Source organism: Stenella coeruleoalba (assembly GCF_951394435.1).
Source record: "Stenella coeruleoalba genome assembly, chromosome: 17".
Taxonomy (NCBI): Eukaryota; Metazoa; Chordata; class Mammalia; order Artiodactyla; family Delphinidae; genus Stenella; species Stenella coeruleoalba.
The window spans coordinates 14,746,430-14,763,455 of NC_137163.1; the positions used below are offsets into that span (position 1 = coordinate 14,746,430).

At 44.5% G+C, this 17,026-nt stretch overlaps 1 protein-coding gene across 1 annotated transcript in view; it reads right to left on the bottom strand.

Annotated features, from left to right (window-relative positions):
* The window catches only part of FER1L6 (fer-1 like family member 6), a 174,623-nt gene that overhangs the window by 25,094 nt on the left and 132,503 nt on the right, over window positions 1-17,026 (bottom strand). The window contains exons 27-36 of the mRNA XM_079901955.1: window positions 14,420-14,530; window positions 13,995-14,156; window positions 12,690-12,870; window positions 12,067-12,284; window positions 10,471-10,593; window positions 9,198-9,237; window positions 7,886-7,998; window positions 6,750-6,881; window positions 5,213-5,338; window positions 2,660-2,787 (exon numbers count right to left, since the gene is read on the bottom strand). Coding sequence (XP_079758081.1) covers window positions 2,660-2,787; window positions 5,213-5,338; window positions 6,750-6,881; window positions 7,886-7,998; window positions 9,198-9,237; window positions 10,471-10,593; window positions 12,067-12,284; window positions 12,690-12,870; window positions 13,995-14,156; window positions 14,420-14,530 — 1,334 coding nt within the window. The remainder of the gene's footprint in view (window positions 1-2,659; window positions 2,788-5,212; window positions 5,339-6,749; window positions 6,882-7,885; window positions 7,999-9,197; window positions 9,238-10,470; window positions 10,594-12,066; window positions 12,285-12,689; window positions 12,871-13,994; window positions 14,157-14,419; window positions 14,531-17,026) is intronic.

Consider the following 17,026-nt stretch of genomic DNA (forward strand, 5'->3'; position numbering starts at 1 on the left):
CGTCACCGTCAGGTCCACTCTCACTCTCCAGGTTGCTAGGGACAGCAATCACAGCACAGCCTGGAGCCAATTAGCCCTCCTCAGAGAGAAAGAAGCAGAGATGCTGGACAGCTCCAGTGCCTGTAACTGACTGAGGCTGGCAGTTCTTGCAGGCCAGGGATACAGCTATGCAAAAAAGAAATTCGTTTCTTCCAACTGAAGACGCAGTATTGCCTCTCTGGGGCTCTAAGGTTTGGATTTGAAACTGTAACTGATATTCTAGAGGCATCTCACAAGAAAGCCCCCAGCCACCTCTGAGCTTGGCCGTCACCAAGCTGCTGCCACCAAGGAAGGATTTATTAAGTGCTTAACTGCCCCCGGCAACCATGACAGAGGACAGAGGGCTCAACTGTTCTGGTCCATCTCCCAGAGTTGTGTGCTATGTGCTCACAGGTTCACCTCTCCTGAATTTTCATTAGCGCTGCCTTAGAAAAACTACCAAAAACAGCTCACCATGGTTGGACTTCCAGTCATTCGGGGATAAACTAGGCTTATACCAACGTGTGTGTGTCATTGAGATAGGATCCCTAGAAACAGCACTGGTGTGAGAAAAGAGAATGCATCCTGAAATGGGTGAAAACTGAGCCTTGTAGAAACATTCAGTACCGAAAGCTTCAGAGCAAAGATGTCTCACTGTTTCTTTGCCCATTCATTCATTCTTTTATTGATTCACTTGTTCATTTGACATTTATGAGATATCCATTATGTGCCAGGCACTGTGGTTATTAAGAACATGAGGAACGACCAACTCTGACCAACTCTTCAGACATGTAGCCCCTCAGGATGATGGGGTCCCATGAAATCCCACTGAAAACTGACTGAAGGGTAGTTTGTCAATCTGTTTGTTCATTTGCTCATCCTACAAATATTTAAAGAGCATCTGCTCTGTGCCACACCCTGTCCTAGGTGCTGGGGATGCAGCATTGAACAGACTAGACCAAGTCCCTGCACGAATGGAGCTTACATTCTAGCGGGGAGATGGGAGACAGACATAAACACACCAATTCATGTCACAGGTTATGAAGAAAAGTAAAGCAGACCAGGGGCCAGGGCATCAGGGGTGGAGCCTGTGATATCCTCCTATGGGGAGGTCTCAAAGAGGAGTTCCCCAGGCCCCAGGTCGGGGATGAGAGCCCTCCACTCTCCCTGCTGGAACACAGATTGAGCCAACAATGTCTGTCCCTGAGTAACAATTAAATATACATCCAACAAAGCATCCACACCTGGTGGGCTTCTGGAAGAGGCTCTGAAATGCCAGAGGCAGGAGGGACTATTCCATCACCCTCTTCTTTTGCTTACCACAGCCATAAACGGAGGCTATAAAACCAGTCTAATTCATGGCACTGTGGTGAGAGCAGCTCATAAAACGTGACTGCAAAGCACTTGACAAAATGAAGTGCTGGTTACGTAAACAGCAGGTAATGATAAAGGTCAACTCCCGATCGGGGAAGCAAGGGTGAGTTTCCCCAGCACGTCTTTTAAATCATTCTCTTTCATCTGAACAGGCAAGATGGTTTATTGCCTTATTTCCTTGGGAGCAACAAAATGTAAGAGGCTGGCGCTGATCAAATGTCAGAGGGTCCAAAGCGATCACAAATGTGTAAATGAATTTAAATGAGGTGGATAAAGATTTCATCCCAGGCTCCTTGTTACTCCGGAAAAAAAGACATTAAATACACGTAAGATGTGTGCATTGCTAAAATGATTTTCAAGGGAGAGCAGAAGGAAGCTAATGAGTTTTGAGTATCTACTATGCACTATCATAGACAACATGCTAGGTGCTTGTCATATTTAATCTTCTAAAGGCGTCTGAGAGTCAAGTATCACTGCTATTGTTTTACAGATGAGAAAAACTAGGACCAGAGAGGTTAAGCTGTCTGCATAAAGTTACTCAGCCTGTATGTGGCAGGGTGAAACCCAGGTCTGCTTGACTCCAGAGTTATTGGCAGTCGAGAGCACAAACCCAAGCAGGGAACATCAATGTGTGACATATCCTTTTAGAAGATAAATGGGGTGGTAGGGTTGCTGTGAACTGGAGAATGCCTGGTTCACCTAAACATAACACAAGTGCGATGCATCGTAAACACTTTGCAGGAAAACAAAACACAGGTGGGGGGTGCAGTTCCACTTTTTGACCGCAGGGGTCACCTCAAATGAACTGCAAGATGATATGATGGAAAAATCTCTTTGGTAGAAGACAAAAGACCAAACATCTGGCCCCTTCTCTTCTACTTATGAGCTGTGTGAACTTGAACAAGTTTCTAAACCTCTCTGGGCCTTGGTTATCTTGTTTGTAAAAAGGAACTCTCTCCAAGGCAGGAGGCTGAATCTGATGACTGTTCAAGTGGTGTCTTAAATTTGAGATCTGGGAAAATCATTATTGGAAAACCATGGCCATGAAGACCATGCAGAACCAAGCTGCTGAGGGGACCAAGGAAAGAATTCAGCCCTTCTCCATGAAGAGAGGCTTGATTGGCTGTTATCCTGGGCAGGAGTCTGCATTTAATCTCCTGCACTGTTTACTCAGACCCACACACGTATCCACACCAAACACCCTACAGAAGCACCACAAGAACAAATGCAGAGCGGACAATGCAATGAGACCCAGGTGGCCACTGACCTTCCAAATACCGGGTTCAGTTGTTTAGGGATGTATTTGTCCCGGTCTTTGATTTCAGTTTTGCCAAGCTTGATCACAATGTAGGGATCCGATTTGCCATCTGGATCAGCTGGACTAAGATTAAATGCCTGGAGAAGAGAAAAAAAAAATCCCTTTGGTCCAGTGGTTCTCAACACTGGCTGGCACCGGGATCCCCTGGGAGTTTTAAAAAATACTGATGCCTGAGGTCTATTCCCAGACGTTCTGATTAAACAGGCTCTGGCCCTGGGGATCTTTAGAAGCTCCCTAGAGGATTCTAGTGTGCAGCTATAAAGTTAAGAACCACTGTTTTAGCCTCTCTACTCTGCTGTTAAAAGTTATCAGCTTTGCCCAAGTTCTACTTTCTCTGGAGTTGTCTCCCCAGTGGAAAGCAGCCCTTGGCACAGAGTAATGAGGAATCTGCTGGACCAGGAAGCAGATGGTATGAATTTGAGTTCCAGTTCTAGGTAGTCATGTGATCTCGGGCAAAACATGTCATCTCTCTGAGATTAATATGTAAAATTATGGGATAGACCTAAAGCCTCCTCCCAGAAGTAGTGGACTCTGAATCCATGACCCCATCAGTCTTGCATTTAGCGCTGGTCAGCTGAGTAATGATCTGTTTCCGTCAGGGAGGACCAGGGTAGGGAGCTGGTGAGGAAGGACATGGAGAAGATGGAGAAACTGCAGAGATGAGAGCTGGATAAGAAACAATTGCATTTTTAGGACTCTGTCTTACAGACAGGAGGGTATAAGCACACAAAGCTATATTTTCAAGGTTGTTCATTAGAACGTTTAATAGCTAAAAATTGTGAACAACCTATATGTCAATTACTTAGGGAGAAACTCCATCCAAAATTGTCCCTCCCCTGCTGGCCCCATGGTCTAGTGGTCAAGATCCTAGTTTCCATCCAAAATTGTCCCTTCCCCATTTACTCTCGTCACCATATTGCCCAATTTTTCTTTTTTACTGAAGTATAGTTGATTACATCCCCCAATTTTAATTCTTTATTTAGCAGTTATCTCTGACATTCATCTTGCTTATTTATCTGTCTGTTGTTTATTTTCATACCCTCCTAATGCCCACACCACCCCCAATTAGTTATAATTTTCATGAGAGCAAGGATACTGTCTGTCTTGTTCATTATATTAACTCCAGGACTTAAGACAGGGTCTTCCCAATATTTGTTGAATGAATAAATAAAGGATACTACAAGTATCCTTTATTGGATACTTGTAGTATCCTTTATTGGATAACTTTACAAGTTACTTCTCATCTTTCCAACTAGACTGTGACTTCCTCTAGGGCAGGCACTGTGTTTTATTCCGTCACGATATCCTTAGTGATTAGAACATGCCTGGCACATGGTGGTCATGGCCATGATGACGTTGCTGCTAATAACAAAGGAAACATGAGAACTGCATGATGGAAAGGGGATGTTCAGTTGTCCCCTGGCATTAAAGAATAATTCGTCTTTGTTTTATGTTTCATTTCGGTTTCTAAAAACGATTTTAGGCAATTTAAGCAAAGAATTAATGTAAAATATAATGACTACAATCAAGTAAGATTATGAAAATCAACTCCAAGGTCAGGAGATGAAAACAACTACATGAACCATAAATGTCTAGTACACAGTTGCTTTGATTGAGCACCAAATTTGGCCCCAAGCTTCCTGGCAATCAGACCAAAAGTTTCACAATTAGTGTTTAGTGCTCTCATTATCAGAAAGGAGGAAGCCTAGGGCAGATAATATTTTTCTTGGAAATACACTGGAAATGAAATTTCTGACTGCAGCAGAACAGAGGCATAGCCCCGGAGGCGGGGGAGGATTGCACAGTGGCAGCTGCCCTGTTCTGCCCTGGTTCTTCCCACTGTCTTGCCTGTGAGCTTCCCGCTTCAGTGCTACTTGGTTTCCTGCCCAGCTAGCAGGCAACCACAGAGAGCAAATAAAGCTACACAGAGCAGTCCTCTCAGCCTGGGAAATATTTTCGCTCAGTAAAAAGCCAGCAAAGGTCCATGTTACCAACCAAACATCATACCCTCTGTTATGGACTGAATTGTGTTTTCTCAAAATGCCTATGTCAAAGCCCTAACCCCTAATGTGACTGTATTTGGAGATAGGGCCTTTAGGGAGCTAATTAAGGTTAAATGATGTCATAAGGGTGGTGTCCTAATCCGATAGAACTGGTGGTCTTACAAGAAGAGAAAGAGACAACAGATTTCCTCTTCTCTCTCTCTCTCTCTCTCTCTCTCTCTCTCTCTCTCTCTCACACACACACACACACACACACACACACACACACACACACACACACAGGAAAGGCCATTTGAGGACACAGCAAGAAGGTGGCCATCTATAAGCCAGGCAAAAAGGTCTCACCAGAAACCAACTCTGATGGTACCTTGATCATGCACTTTCAGCCTCCAGAACTGGAGAAAATGAGTATCTGTTGTTTATGTCACCCAGTCTATGGTATTTTGTTATGGCAGCTCTAGATTAAGACAACCCCTCAGAGTAAACAAGGATGCCTCACCGCAACAATGTACACCCTGATCAGGACTTTGATGGGGTGGTTGGATGGAATCCCTTGCTGGATTCTCAGCTGCTTGCTGTCCTTGATGCCGGAATCCTCGGGGCTTTTGTAGATGCAGAAGGAGCCCTGGAACCACAAAGCACTACCCATTGAAACAAGATAGTCATATGCCCCGCTGAAAACCAAACATGTAGAGGAATAAATTATTGATACACGCAACAACTTGGATGGATCTCAAGGACATTATATAAGTGAAAAGAGCCAATCTCAAAAGTCTCATACTGGAGGGTTCCATTTATATAACTTTCTTGCAATTACAAAATTATAAAGATAGAGGATAAGTCAGTGATTGCCAGAAGATAGAGACAGTCACAAGCAGGGCATAATTATAAAGGGGTAGCATGATGGAGATCTTTGTGGTGACGGAATAGCTCTGTATCTTGTTTGTGGTAGTGGTTACACAAATCTACATATGTGATAAAAATTACATAAAACTATATACACACTCTATCAATGTGGATATCCTGGTTTTGATATTTACATAAGATGTAAACAATGGAGGAAACTGGGTGAAGGGTCCACTAGACCTCTGTCTACCATCTTTGCAACTTTCTGTGAATCTGAACTATTCAAAATAAAGAGGGTTTTTTAAAGTTAAAAAAAAAAATGTCTAGGGCATAGCGCTGGGAAAAGGAGCACAGCCTGGGACCCAACAGGACCTGGGGTGGTGCTACTCTTGTCCCCTGGATGTCCTCAGGCCATTCACATAACCCTCCTGCATCTGTGCTTCTTCATGGTACATCAGTGAATCCGTGTTGGTACAGTACCACCCTCCTCACGGGGCTGTTATGTGAGAAACGAATAGGAGCATCAGATGGAATCCTGAGTGCCTTTTACATGCAGGGTGCTGAGCTAGTGTTTCCTCCCATTATCTCATTCAATCTTGGCTTCAGTATTTCTATTTTCAGATGCCGCAACCGAGGCTCAGGGAGGTCAAGTACTGCTCAAGATCACAAGCTAGTTAGGATTTAAATCCTAAATGAGGATTTAAACCCAGAGTGGCAAGCTGCAATGCCCATGCGATTTCCAACACATCACCTTCATATAAAGGGCCCAGGCGTGCAGTAAGTTCATAGTGAGTGTCAGCTACTGCTTTGTGGTGCTGACACCGTAAGTCTGCCAGATGAAGGGTTTGTGTTGTTTGATTAATTTAATCATTCAGCTGATAGGCTTGTATAAATCATATGTTTGGTAGGTCAGGGGGTGGGAAAAGCAGAGTAAAATTAAGTGATCCCTTTAGGCAATGACTCTGCCTCCTCATATTCCAAAGACTGAGCTCCGATCCACTTTACTGGCCACAAATCAAATACCTTGAAAGACTGGGGCTAGGTCTTGTGGGGTTCTAGAGAGGGAGGGGCCTGCAGAGAGATTAAGGATTTTTCTTACAGACATCGCACACCACAGTCCAACAGAATTGAGTCATATCCGACATTTATGGACAGGAGAGCCAGATAAAAGGGTTAACCTTGGAACCTGCCTTAAACTTTCCTATGACTCGGTCTCTGTCAAGGCCATGGTCATCCTCTGTAGACTTGCCTCTGAGCAGCTCAAAGGTTTTCACCCAGTCTTCAAAATTGTTGAATTCACTCTCCAGATCCCCATTGTATATCTTTAGGGAAAAGGGAGAAGAGTGTGCTCAGAGGAAGGAAAGCCCAGGATTGATTTAATGAAAACTGCCAAGATTCTCCAAAACCAGCCTTCGTATATGCCCCTTGGAAAAATCTAAGAGGCGCTGTTAATTTATCTTCAGCAAAATAAGGAATATGATTGACTTGGCATTCCTAGAACTAAGTACCACTCTGAAATTTATAAAACGTTTTTGATAAACTTTGAAATTCCAAGAAGTATAGCTAAACCAACAATATTTTAAATATAATATATAAGTATAAATGTGACAAAGCTTTTTATAGCTAATTGATGTCATTGATTTTTGGATACAGACTACAATATTTTGAAGACATTCAAATTAAAAAATATTCATTGAACATTTCATTCTTAACACATATAAAGTGATGGAATATTTGTTTTTATTATAATGAATTTTCCAAGCAGAAAATTACATATATATTTTAGAAATGGAAAATTGGATTGAGTTTTTGATTGAGTAATATAATTAAATCACTTATTCAAATTTCCCATCAAAATTACTTACCTAAATTCATTATCTAGGTACATAATTTTCATAATGCCAATTTTCATATCCATCAATATGCCTCTAGCTAATAGCCTCTGGCTAATGTTAGGACTGGTCTGACGAAGCTGACTTTTGTAAGAGTTTAAAACTCCTGCTATGTCGAGTCTGTACATATCTGCACAATGATGTCAAGCCCCGAGAGGTGAACCCAGGGGGACTGTAAATTACATTGTTGCATCCAGGCTAACCAACTGAAGCTATGCCCCTTCTCAATAGGAGGATGTAGAGAATAGAAAACTAGCAAGCTCCACTGTCTTGGCTTCATGCTTGTTAGTTTGTTACTCTGCATCAATGATTATAACAAAGACAAAGTAAGTTATTCAGACAAAGGTATTCTGGAGTTGACTGAAGCACTAAAAGAACGCCCACCTCCTGAGTTTCCCACCCTAACCATGGCCAAGATGGCTGTGTCCACACACCTGCAAGACAGCCAGGTTGGGGATTTCTTTTTCTTTGAGTTTCTTCTTGAGTATTTTGTCTTTCTTCTTCTTCGGGCCATCTATATTTACCACTACCTCGTCTGGTTTTGCCTCTGTGGACATTTAGTGAAAATGGTTAGACTTCTTACGCTGTTGAGATGAGAAGAAACAAAGTCAAGCTCCCTCTTTCCCTTTGCTCTGGCATGTGTCATGACCCTTCTTTTAAGAAAGAAATAGTAACATTTCACTGTAGGATTTCTGCACATAGCCCTGCAGACCGTGCACTGAAGGAGCAGAGGAGATACCACTTATGCAGCAGTGCAGTGTCAGTGGATGCCCTGGGGCTGGCAATGTGTTGGCCTTCCCTGCCATATGCAAGAATTCATTAAGCTAGGCACGGAGAGGGTAAGTAATTCACCCAGTCACCCAGCTAGCAAAGAACAGACCCAGGATGGAGTGACACCAAAGCTTTAGATCCATTCCCTCTCAGATCTGTTTAGGAACTTGAGAATCATCTAGTTCAACAACCTCATGCTCAAATATGCTAAGGGTCTAACACAATGTCACAAATGTACTTAGATTATTCAGTAATTTTTTAGGAGCAGATGCTGGAGAAAAATCACCCAAGCTCCACTATTTTCTAGCTGCATAAACCTGGGCAAGTTACTCAGCCTCGTTGTACTTCTGTTTTACTATCTGCAAATCAAGATACGATTGCTTATGTCATGGGGTTGGTCTTAGAATTAAATATGCTAGTAGGAGTGGCCTGAGGAACTGAGCTTGGCTCTGGTTTTCTCACTTTTTGTGCCACCTGAAACAGCACTTGGTGTTACTGTTGTTTTTAGGCCAAGACTTACCGTTGGTTTACATCAAGTTTGTGGTCATTTCAAATCCCAGGGCTCTTCATTTGAGCTTCTGCCAAACCAGATCTACCCAAACCTTGTCACCTGAGTTTTGGAAGCTAAATCCAGGTCACCTGTGTTAAAGTTTATCGTGCTGGCTCTGGCCTGTCGTCCCAGCTTGCTCCTAGTTTTACTCTGCCATTTCTGCATTAAGACTGTCAACATAGGGACTTGAGCCAAAGGGTCGATTTCAGCACTCAACTGAACTCAGAAGACCTGGGATCTGGTCTCCATCCAGCTCAAATCAGCTATGTGACCTCTTTCAAGTGTCGTCATCTTCCTGGGATTATTTCCTCACTAGGGAAATGAGGGCTTTGGGCTCCAGTGTTGTGCCCATGGCTCCCATTTTATCATTTTCTCACTCACATGGCCTTAATGCATGTTCAAATGTCCCCAGAACAGCCACTTACCTGTGTTGCCTGTTTGCTCCTTGGAATTGCTCTCCTTTTCCTTTGAGAAAAGAGGGAGACGAGATGATGGACACTGTCTTGTCTCACTTATTAACCCTGACTGCTAACAGTTCTCATTCAATTATCTCAGCCCTCTGCATTTTAAAAGAATACGCAAACAGTCCTCAGTAGCCCCCAGATGAAGCCTCACTGTAAAGACCTAGGGCTTAAGTGCAGGGAGATGTCCTGCCCTAAAGAAGAGGCGCCCACACCTCCAAAACCGGTGCCACCAAACTGTGGACGTCCTCGTCCTCTGTGTGCAGCCTCCTCTCAGCTGCTGGGAAAGCAACCCCTCTCCCCACTGTTCTTCCACATCCCTGGAGCATCACCTCAATCTGCAACTGTGAGGTTTATGGGCTGGCATGTTGGGTTGTTGGGTTTGTCCTGGGACTGGGGAGGTTAGCAGAGAAAGAGGAAAGGGCTGAACACTCACCAGAAGTGGTAGTGTCCATTGTAGTAAAACGAGGGTGTTTGGAAGCAGGGATTAACACTTAGTTTGTTTATTTAACTATATGTCAATATTCATGGATAGTCCTTGATGAAGAAATTATGGTCTTTCCAAATAAAGAATCAGAAGAGTTGCTACTCAATAAAATATGATGATAGCATCTGAACAACTTTCCTTTCCATTTTTACTCAGGGATGAGAAGTCTTACCAGATTCGGCCACTGAGCTTTTGCCTGTGTCTCCAGACCCACTCCCCACTGGTTCTCTGGCTTTACAATTCAATCCCTTTCTTATTCCCTGTACATGAGACCCTGCTGATTATTCCCATTTGCTAAGGCCAAGACCTCTGCCTTTACTTTGATAATTTCCCATATGAACTTAGAAATCTGCTGGAGACTTGGAGCCCTTTGACCTGGAATCTCCAGGTGAACCTGAAGCCCCCTTCGCTGATGCCCACATGTCCAGAGACCCATTTCTCTTGGCTAGACCTCCCTGAGGTGGGCAGATTCCCTGGATGCCATGATAGACTGCACATCCTGCCAGCATTTACAGCAGAGCCTGTGTCCTAGGGCCAGCTCCAGCCAGACAGTGAGGATTTGGCAGTACTGGACCCTTGGTCCTTTCAGGCTTTGAACCCTTCAGCAGTTAACAGAACCACACCCAAGTAGGGCCTACCTATAGCGGAATTTAAAAGAGGGGACAATGAAGGATTTGAGGTGGGGGAGAGTGCTAAATGGTGCTGTGCTCTTATCGAAGCCTTGACTGTCACAGCCAGGAGAGAGTCTACCTTCTGTGCTTTCTTCAGGGCGGCATAATATTTCGACCACCAGTCAATGACGTTTTCAGCAGATTCATCCGCTATGGTCCTCTTTCTCCTTTTAGTAGACTTCCAAGAAGGTCTCCTGGCATCCTGGCAAGGGATGAAGGATGGATTGTTAGGTGTCAAGGATCTGCATGCTGGTGGCTAAGTGGTTTACTAAGGAAGAGGACATGTAGGTACCCTCGGGGAAGTGGATGGAGGTGTCAGCAGGTTTTGTGATTGTAGCTCTCTGTCCCTCTTAAATCAATAAAAGTTTAATAATCTGTCATCCATTAATGAGTTTATTTGACATTTATCAAGCAGGTATGAGATTTTGTGGTTGACATTGGGGATGTAAGGGGTAGACATCATCCCTACTTTTGGGAAGCTTCGAATTCAGTGCAGGAGACAAGCAGGCTACATGATACAATGTGATAAAGTAGAAAAGGAATTAGCTTCTAAACATAATATAAACGTTTATGATTTTATGATTCTCAGTTTCCTCAACTAGGAACAATAATACCTGCTCACTTCACTGTCATGAGGATTAAGTGACATAGGTAGACAATCCTCCTTCAGCATCACTTCTGATTTGAACAGATGCAAATGAATGACACCTACAACATAAGTGATGGGGGGATAGGAGAAGCAGTGTGATGCATACGTGGCAGAAGGGGAGCATTTGGGGAGAAAGTTGTGTCATGCCAAATTTATCGTGTACTTATCATCCATTTGCTCTCAGACATCTCTCAGGTATCTACAATGTGCCAGCCACTCTATCAAGTGCGGGGGATACAGAGATATTTTTAAAAATCATCTATGACCTGGTGAAGCCCACAGTTTTATGGTGGCAACAAACAAACTGAAATTTGCAACATAAAGTGGCAGGTACAATGCTGGTGGGATGGAGAGAACCCCGTGGGCTGTCAGAGAGTCACGCTGAGCCTGGATGAGATGGGAAGAGCCTGAGAAAATAGCCATTCATCTACCATACTGTGCCTTTTATTTCAGCTTTTATAATTTGCTGGGCAGGTCATCTCTTAGGACTTTCTTAAACCTGCTTTCTTCTTTAAGTCAGTTGCTAGATACACCAGGATTTTGCCCTTAAAACTATGACTTAGAAGATTACTCATGTCCCCATTTTATGGTCTTGTGTACTTATCCATCTCCCCTCCCAGAATCTCAGCTAACTGAGGATAAGTCTCACTTTTATTTAGACCAGAAGACGCATCTTTTTGGTCCTACGTGACGTTGTACAAAGTAGGTTCAAAATATTTGTGGAATAAGCCTTGATGAGGAAACCATTGTTTTTCCAAGCTAATGAATTAAGAGTTTCTGTTCAATTAAATACTGCTGTCACATTTGACTAGCACTTTAATTTCACATACACTGACTTATCTGATTCTATGACAATGCTGTGAAGTGGGTATTGGTGTCCCCGTTTTACAGATGAAGAAACTAGTGCTCAGAAATGTGAAGGTGCTTGCCGTGGTCACACAGCTAGTAGGTGGGAGGATTAGCATCTAAAACCTCTGAGTGAACTCTAATGTGCCTGGTAAATATGAAGAGGGATGACATTCCGACCTTAGCTTTTCTGTCTTTCGGTGGCTCCTGGGCTGCAGGTTTGTGTTCCGTCTCCAGCATAGGGGATGGGTCAGGGATATCCACCAGGCTGGCTGCCTGAACCTGGGCCAAGTCGGGTACCACTGTGGGAGGCGGCCCAATATCCACAAAGATTTGATCTGTTGGGAGCTCCTGAGCAGAGCTGGGGGTCTCAGAAGGCTCAGTGGAAATTAATGAATCTGAAATAGCCAAAATGAAAGTGCATTGGGTCAGGACTTCCCTGGTGGCACAGTGGTTAAGAATCTGCCTGCCAATGCAGGGGACATGGGTTCGAGCTCTGGTCCAGGAAGATCCCACATGCCACGGAGCAACTAAGCCCGTGCGCCACAACTACTAAAGCCCACGCACCTACAGCCCGTGCTCTGCAACAAGAGAAGCCACCGCAATGAGAAGCCCGCGCACCACAATGAAGAGTAGCCCCCACTCGCCGCAACTAGAGAACAGCCCCGCACAGCAACAAAGACCCAACGCAGCCAAAAATAGAAAATAAAAGAAGTAGAGGGGACCGCAGGAAATTCTTCAGAAAGATCCTGCAGGCACCACGGTTTTGTAGCCCACAGCGCTAGAATCTAGGAGCTTCCTACCTTGCACAACTTGGGCTCCATCCACCTGTGAGGTGAGGGCAAGGGGCTCCCTGGATTTACACAAAAACTGTTTCAAGCAGTTGATGGTGTAGGTGCCCACGAGGGTGCTCCTCCCAAAGGCTCTCCAGTCCACCACGCAGATGCTCAGGGGTGGGTGCAGAAGCTCATTCTCAGGCAGCTCCTGCAGGGAGAGGCTGGGGTGAAGTGGGGCACTGCCTGCGCTGACCTGTCTGGGTGTAGGACCAAAGCAAGCCAGGTACCCATCCTTCCTCTGTCCCTGCCTGTCCTTTCCCTACAGGTCATCCCTGCAGCTTGCCAGAGTCTGGAGCAATGCCTTCTCAAGCCAGGGAGTCATTACCCAACACATGAGGGATGGTACTAACGATTCACCCCAGGTGTAAACTGCAAAAATCACACACTCCCAAGTTCTCCATGGCAGTAGGCTTCAATCCTCTTACTTTGTCATTACTGTATTTATCCGAACTTTCATCTCAGATGAACATTAATCCAGACCCAAGATATAAAGCAGATGAGAATTGAGCCATTTAAGATGGAGCTGAGAGTGAGGGGCCAGCGCCCCATCCATTCCTTTACCCTGGTGGACCCCGAGGCTCAACAAAGTCTGATTTGGAAGGTTTGCAAACACAGTACACATTCTTTAATTCTAGTCCTTCTTGATTCAGAATCTGTGTCCATTGGAACTGACTGGGTTAGACAAAGCAAACTTTGACTTCACAGTTGGTTCCAAATCAGAGCACAGAAATAAACAAAAGCACAGGTGTCAAGCATTGCTTTTGACACGCTATGTACAAATAATTTTTTAAAACTCTAACCATTGTAGTAAGTTCCATGACAGTGTCTTCCAGGCCAGTGGTTCCCAAACTCCAGTGTGTATCAGAGTCACCTGCAGGGCTTGTCAAACCAGAGGTGTCTGGGCCCCACCCCCCAGTCCCAACAGTCTCTGGTTCAGTAGTTCTGGGGCAGGGCCTGAGAATCTGCATTTATAATAAGTTCCCAGGTGATGCTGATAAACTGAGGGCCACACTTTGGGAACCACTGTCAACCTTCTTTGATTTACTATATGATCTACACCCAGAACCTTTAAAAACAAAACAACAACAAAAGTCTGTTTTATCCCATTCTGCAATTCTGGCTTTTTACTGAATTAAACTGTTCTTTCTTGTGAGTAGTGGGGCACCTGAAACTCTGAAACATCTCCCCAAGTCAGGTTCAGGAAGGAGTGGGTCGCATCTATGGAGATGAAGGGAATGAGCGGGTGGGGCAGGGGAGGGGAGAGACCCGCACCACTTCGAAAGCATCTGCCTGGACGCTGAAGTTTGGGTTGTTCTGGTAGCTCTGGATCACACAGGACTTGACTCCATGCCCGCCACACTCGATGAGGACCTGGGGACGATCCACCGAGAGGAGCTGCACCTTCTTCATTTCCCGGACTCCCCAGAAGAGAACCTGAAGAGAAGATGGCAGGGCTGCCACACAGAGGCCCAGGGAGGCGCCAGCAGGTGTGGCTCAGGTGTGGGAACGTCAGCTGTGCCAGCCTGAGAACCACAAGATGTTCTTCCAGGAAAGGATGGGGCAGCTCCTTGTGGCTCCGTCCGATCAGCCACGTCTCCTTCCCACCCCTCAAGTCCCCTGACACAGTGCAGGCATGATTGCAATGCACCAGTGCCCTTTAGTCCCAAAGAACAACCCAGTCCTTCCGGGCCCCATACCTCCACTTGGTATTTACTCAGCACTGGCCGGATGCTGGCAGGAACAGGGTAGATCTGGGTGACATCGGGTGGGTCGAGGGGAGGGAGCCCTTGCAGCCCAGACGCAGGGACCTACCACACAGATCAAGCGCTGGTTAGACATTGGGAGAGGTAAGGAAAATGAACGCTGCCACACAATGACCTCATTGGAAAGACTGTCACTGTTTTAACCAAAGGAATGTTTCCAGCCTAAAATGTAAATCAAGATGATGCATTTTGTCACAGTGAATAATTTCTTAATTTACAAATGCATTCGTTCACAAGGGTAATCAACATTTAGCGAGCACTCACAACGTGTCACAAATTAATAGTTTCATAAGCTTTCAGCGAGCTCACAGTATAGAGGAGAGGAAAAAAAGACAGATAGATCCTCATAACCTCATTGTATTTCATTCTTTTCATTTTTTCTTGAAAATTAATTACATAAACACTTATCTAAAGTTTAAAAAGAGCAATAAATTAATTTTAAAGCTTCATATTAAAATTTTGGAAAAGCAAGTTTTCAATTCATAATATTTTCTAATATCCTTCATACTTATTCTTTACCTTGTGGGTAATTTAGAAGTAGTCTCCTTAATTTCTGAATTTATGGTGTTGTTGTAGAAGTATTGTGTGATTTACAGAGTGGTCAGAAAAATATACTCTGTAGGATTTTAAACCTCTGAAGTGTTTTGAATGTTATCTGACATTATTGGAAGCAAAAAATTCTAGTAACACCTTTGCAGATGATTTATTCATTAAAGAATATAAGCAGTAAATATATAGGATTAAACATTTAAAAAATATCTCTGGTATCTAAATGTTTGCAGATATTATAGAAATAGGAAATAAGTAAACCTATAGACATTAAATAATAACTGAAAAATTATGAGTGGTAAAGTAATGGTTGAATGTTTTGAGTATGTAGGATAAATTCAAGTATTTTACAAATGGCTGAAATCTAATTTTTTTCCGTCATTAAAGTATATATATATTCAGTCAAAAAAAAAGAAATGACAGGGGAATTACAGCCGTAGAATAGAGAAGGGTCTCTGATCAGATTCCAAACCTCTGAGACTTAACTATCCTCCCACTGTGCACTACAAGAGATTGATTTAATCACATAGAGACTAGTCATAGTCAGTAAAACAGAAAATGAAGTCTTTTGAAGGCAGACCTCCAGGAAAAGGTGTTATTTCCTGTGCATTTGGAGTTGACAAAACCGCAAGAGGACAATTGCTATGCTTTATTGAAATCTCACACAAAGGACTTAGAAAGTCTCCTAAGGAAAGGGCCTTTCTCATTTGTGGGCCACCCCTGATTTGGTCCCGGCCACTGTGGCCATTCTCCTAATCTTCAGTCCTTGGAACACAGTGTGTCCTCTCTGGAGGCTTAGTGCAGAAACTAGTGGACTGAGCCCAGAAACCAGGCTCTGCTGTGTGACCCTGCATGAGTCCCTTTCCCTCTCTGGACCTCAGATATTGGGCCAGCTGACCCTTCAAGTCCCTCAGGAGCCAGATGTTCTATTAAACATTGCTTTGGAGCAGGAGGTTTTCCTCGCTGGGGGAGTTTGCCTGACTTGGCCAAGAGGAAGCCTTTGTTTACTTCATTATTCTCAGACTCCCAGGTAATGCTCCAAAACCAGTGAGTCCTTGATAAATGTTTATCGGCTGCCACACATTAGCTCTGTATGCTCGAAAAAGCCTCTTTGCCCATCAAAACCTGTAAAGCACAAACATATCACCATTTCTTTTTCACAGACATATTCTAGCTGGCATCGGCAGATGTGGTTCAGTTAATTATAAGAAAGCCCAGAAAAAGAAGACAGCAGTCACTGCGAATGCCAAGTAGGCTCAAGATAATGAAGCCGCAGAAGGAACCAAACCAGATCAAGGAGCCGGGAAAAGGTGAGGTGAACACTGCCTGGCGGCGAGGAGGTGAGCGATCCAGGCTGCAAAACATCGCCTCCCTGAGAAAGCTAATTGCTCCTGTGGCTCCAAACGTAAAGCCAAAAAACAGCTGTGATGGTGGCACAGGATGGGATGGTGCCTCTGGATGTGCTTTTAGAAGTACCATACGTGGGCTTCCCTGGTGGCGCAGTGGTTGAGAGTCCGCCTGCCGATGCGAGGGACACGGGTTCGTGCCCCGGTCCGGGAGGATCCCACATGCCGCGGAGCGGCTGGGCCTGTGAGCCATGGCCGCTGAGCCTGCGCGTCCGGAGCCTGTGCTCCGCAACGGGAGAGGCCGCAACAGTGAGAGGCCCGCGTACCGCAAAAAAAAAAAAAAAAAAAAAAAAAAAGTACCATATGTTTTGCTCGTCTTGGGGCCTCTGCCTTCAAAAAATTTACAGATTAAGGGAGACAAGCTGTAAACAATTGCCCTTATCAAAGCCTAGATTTGGGACTTCCCTGGCGGTCCAGTGGCAAAGAATCTGCCTTACAATGCAGGGGACGTTGGTTTGATCCCTGGTCAGGGAAGAAAGATCCCACATGCCACGGGGCAACTAAGCCTGCACGCCACAACTACTGAGCTCGTGCACCTCAACTGGAGAAGTGAAAACCCACACGCCACAACTAGCGAGAAGCCCAG